Source organism: Limulus polyphemus, unplaced genomic scaffold (genome assembly GCF_000517525.1).
Source record: "Limulus polyphemus unplaced genomic scaffold, Limulus_polyphemus-2.1.2 Scaffold2138, whole genome shotgun sequence".
Classification (NCBI taxonomy): Eukaryota; Metazoa; Arthropoda; class Merostomata; order Xiphosura; family Limulidae; genus Limulus; species Limulus polyphemus.
The window spans coordinates 7,692-12,399 of record NW_013667748.1 but is presented as its reverse complement, the minus strand read 5'-3'; the positions used below and the strand labels follow the sequence as shown (position 1 = coordinate 12,399).

The 4,708-nt window shown below is 34.5% G+C and overlaps 1 protein-coding gene across 1 annotated transcript in view; it reads right to left on the bottom strand.

Annotated features, from left to right (window-relative positions):
• Positions 1 to 450: 450 nt before the first annotated feature.
• Positions 451 to 4,708, bottom strand: part of LOC106466058 — a 10,760-nt gene continuing 6,502 nt past the window's right edge. The window contains exon 3 of the mRNA XM_013926300.2: positions 451 to 4,215. Coding sequence (XP_013781754.2) covers positions 3,289 to 4,215 — 927 coding nt within the window. The 3' untranslated portion in view covers positions 451 to 3,288. The remainder of the gene's footprint in view (positions 4,216 to 4,708) is intronic.

The following is a 4,708-nucleotide window of genomic DNA, read 5'->3' as shown; positions in this document are numbered from 1 at the left end:
GAGATTTACATTTATCAATAGTGATGGAGAAAAGTGGAAAATTCAAAAAATATTTTAATTACATATATAGCTCAGAAAAGATTAAGGTTTAAGTCCGAAGAGATTAGTAATTGTAAAAACTATATTGCAGACCTACGGTTATTTACACAGATGGCATCTGGCATCGTTAGAAAACATAATTACATTAACTTTGAGGTCTATATGAATCAGAGTTGCCGACTTGTAGAGGAAAACAGAGGTTAATTGTTAAAGAAATGAAAGTTATTGGTATCTAAAATTTTATAAGTATCCAATATTACATAAGCGTATCTTACTTCGTAACAAAATAAGGAAAATAAGTAAATTAAATCTTTATTGTTTATGCTAATGATTGTGTAGAAGTGGCTCCTTAAGTTGTACCTAAAATTGACATATGTCGATCTGGTCGTGTGTGGAATGTAAGGGGCTACATTTTTCAGTTAAGCTTAGAAAATAATACCGTAAATTTTACGTCGAAATATTGCACAGCCGTGGTAATCGGCTACACCATAATTACAAATCCTGATAAGTTAATTTTTTTCAACTGTTTGTAAAAAGTATTTTAAACGTGGCTTATCAGATCTTAATTAAAAATAAATTGAATTAAGGTTTTGAGGTGAAGACTTTGCAAGCAGGCTCCACATTATTTTCATACGATACCCTCATCAACAATGGCTTTGTTTTACCAACGAATAGTGGGATTGACCGTCACATTATAACGCCCCCACGGCTGAAAGGGCGAGCATATTTGGTGTGACGGGGATTCGAACCCGCGACCCTCAGACTGCGAGTCGAGCGCCCTAACCACCTGGCCATGCCAGGCCTTTCATACGATACCCTCATCAACAATGGCTTCGTTTTCATTTCGTTCTCTTCCATACACCTTAAAATAATACCCTCATCAACAATGGCTTTGTTTTCATTTCGTTCTCTTCCATACACCTTAAAATACTGTATATTTAAAATATGGCATTTTGTGTGAGTATACATTCGCTTTCATACCGGTATATGTATGTGTATACATACACACACATACATCTTGTACGTCTACCGAAAAGATTGGCACTACAGTTATAGCATGGGATAAACAGTCTTTCTTCATTTACACGTCGTGCATATCTTCGTATTTACAGCACTAAAAAAAGTATTCGAAAATTTTCTCTGATTTTATGCTGTATCAATTTTCATCGAATGTTGTATATACTTTTACTAATGTATAATTAGTATAATATCAGTGATATGAGTGACCCCACAAAAACAGTAAAATTATTTGATATATTTAATAGTTTTTCGTTGATTAAAAAATGAGTTAAATTATAAAACATGTACTAAAAAAATGGCAGGCAATTAATCAAATGAAAAAAAGAACGTGTTTTTATTTGGTAACATTTTGTAGTCTACACAAATACTGATATCCAAAAGGTGGTAATAAATCCTCCTTTCCCCATCACAAAAAAAGGAAAAAAACTTCATTTTATATAAAGTTTCTTTTACTTATTCATCACATGTTTGCACGTAATGTTTGCTTTGTTTTCAATTAAAGAATTATTGTTTTCAATCAACATGTATTATGTGTATGAAGCTTAAAGAATAATTAGTTGGAAGTCTAAGTTATTCTCAAAATTACCATCAAACATAACCTTCCGGGTCTTTGGTTGAAATATGGAAATTATTCTCGAAATTACCGTCAAACATACCCTTCCGGGTCTTTGGTTGAAATATGGAAATTATTCTCGAAATTACTGTCAAACATACCCTTCCGGGTCTTTGGTTGAAATATGGAAATTATTCTCGAAATTACTGTCAAACATAACCTTCCGGGACTTTGGTTGAAATATGGAAATTATTCTCGAAAATACTGTCAAACATAACCTTCCGGGTCTCTAGTTGAAATATGGAAATTATTCTCGAAATTACTGTCAAACATAACCTTCCGGGTCTTTGGTTGAAATATGGAAATTACTCTCGAAATTACTGTCAAACGTAACCTTCCGGGTCTTTGGTTGAAATATGGAAATTATTCTCGAAATTACTGTCAAACATAACCTTCCGGGTCTTTGGTTGAAATATAATTCATAACAATAGTTATATCTATAGGATTCGGCACAAGTTTTCACAGCTCAACAGGACTTTTATGCATGAAAATATGAGATTACATCATAAAGGTTATATAAAACACTGGCAAAACAGAAACTTTTTCTAAAGTGATTTATATGTGTATATGATCTACTCCTTCTTATAACCTACATGGGAAATACATAAATCACTTAAACCATATTATAAAGGGTCCCCGCTCAACGGGTATATATATATATATATTCAAAACTATATAATAAAGAAAGTTGTACTACTAGTTGAACTTTATATGCACTTACATTTATACATTTACGAAATGCCATGACAGAATTCTGCTCACCTTTACGGCAGAATCCTGTTCACCTTTACAGCACTTTGAATACATATTATTTCACAACAATTTTTATGAATACACTGAAACTTCGCATATTTATTTTATTTTACTTGAGTCAGTTATCTACAAGTAAATGTTGGTCTCGAGCGAAATTTATTTATTTTATATCAAAGCATTTTACATAGGCAAATAAATGCCATAGTGATTAACGCTAAATGCTTCTTGTCACCTCTAGTTTTTAGGAATGGGTCACACGTTGTTCGGTTTCTCTCTTTAAGTTCTGATAATTTTCTAATGTTTAAGATTTATAAGAATTAAGGTTGCCACAGCTGTTGTTCGATCTTTTTATAAAGCCCTGAAAATAGCTCTACAATTAAACATCATCAACTATAAGAGTCATACGTTTCCTCAGAAGTTTGACATTGTTTTTGGACAACTGGTTTAGGGATCGTGACAAATTTTCTGTCGCTTATGTCAATAAAGTTGAAATAAACTTAGTAAAGTTTGTGAAATCTGCATATTCATATGAATGCAGAGCCAATCTCATTTTCAAAGTGTTTTTAGACGTTTTGTTTGGAATATTCATCCAGATTAGCTTCGTATTTCGTAATGTGAAGAACCAAGAATATTTTAGTTGATTGAAGTTTGACACAACAATTAACTGTCTTACCAGACGAACATCGTTCACAAGACTGCCTCGTGTTTCGTCAAAGTAAGAAAGCTATGGACTACTTTGGAAAAGTTATGCCTTACTCTTTATGAAATTGTTTGCCACTTATCACAATTAGTTTAAAAAATGTATTTGCGCTCAGCTGGTTCGCTTGCGTTTTTTTTTAGCAACGTGGAATCAACTCTTGACGTCAGGATTGTGATGTGTAGTGGTCCGACTCACCAGATGACGCTATTGAATAATTTGCAGAGTCTCGTCTCTGATGCTGTAATACAGGTGTCACCACCGTCAGTGAACTGGGGGTAATAGTTGGTTTGCTGTAAGGATTTACTGAATCCCCTTTCAGAATAGTTATTCCTCCTAAATGTCCCAAGCCACTTTTACGTGAAGTTGGCTCCATATCTAGTTGTTCGGGGGTGGCAGTGAAACCTGGATGATCCGTAAATGACGTCATTCTCATGTTAGTTGCTCGACCAAAAGGTTCTTGAGAACTGTTCTTTTTATGTTCTATTTCGTCGCTTTGTTTCCGTCGTATGACTAAAGTAGTTTCGTAAGGATCGAGATAAATACCATTTTCAGGCTTAATAGTGTTAATCTCTATCGGAGTAGGTTTCTTAGAAATTCCTAACTTATAACTGTCGTCGGCAGGTGGAGCCACATTGCGCTGCAGAGACATACTTTTCCAAGACGGTTTTGAGCTTCCTAGGTTGGCTACATTTTCCAAACTTGTAGCTCGTTTTTCACACATACTAGAATTTGAATGTACACCACTTGAAGAATCACTTCCACCTTTTTCAGGCGTGGTCGAGCTCTCGCTGACCGACCCTGACCTGGGTGTGAGGTTACCTCCAGTTTGACGATTACTGTCATCACCGGAAGTAGAAGCCTTTTTGTTCTGCGATTCTGGAACCGGAATAGGGACAGGAACTGATGTCCGTCGTAAGTGATCAACAGGAATTTCCGTGGTACTAGTGACACCGTGATGAACAATAACAGGGGCACTGACTTGATTTCTCGGTGGAATTTCCTCTTCAAGGAGCAATTCATAATCTCCATCGTCCAACAGAGGGCGTGAGCTAATGTCGAAGTTTTCGGTATCTTCTAACGGACAAAGCCGCTACACAGATGACAAAAATATTTTAGAAATCATGAATTTAATTAGATTAATAAAATCTCCGTTATTTACTAAGACAAAATAAAAATATATATACACACATATATCTCAGAATAAATGTCATAAGTCAACAAATACTAAACGAATAGCGCATCAGAAGAAAACATAATTTTGAATAACATTAGAAAAGATGAGAAAATATGTTCTTTCAGCAATAAAATCAAATTTCGTGGCAGCTTTCACTCTGTTGTTTATAACCAACAAAACTCTTCTGCACGTTATCTGAAACTGATCATTAATAAATCACGTTTTTGAGATAAGACATTTATAAATGTCCATAAACCCTTGAACACTAATAACATTCTGAAAGTCAATAAACACTGTCTTAAAAAAAACCTATGACAAATATGTGGGTTAAACATTTAGCAAAGTTTGTTTCTTTGTTTCTTTTTAATTATGCACAAAGTTACACAAGGGCTATCTGCGCCCTGCCCAC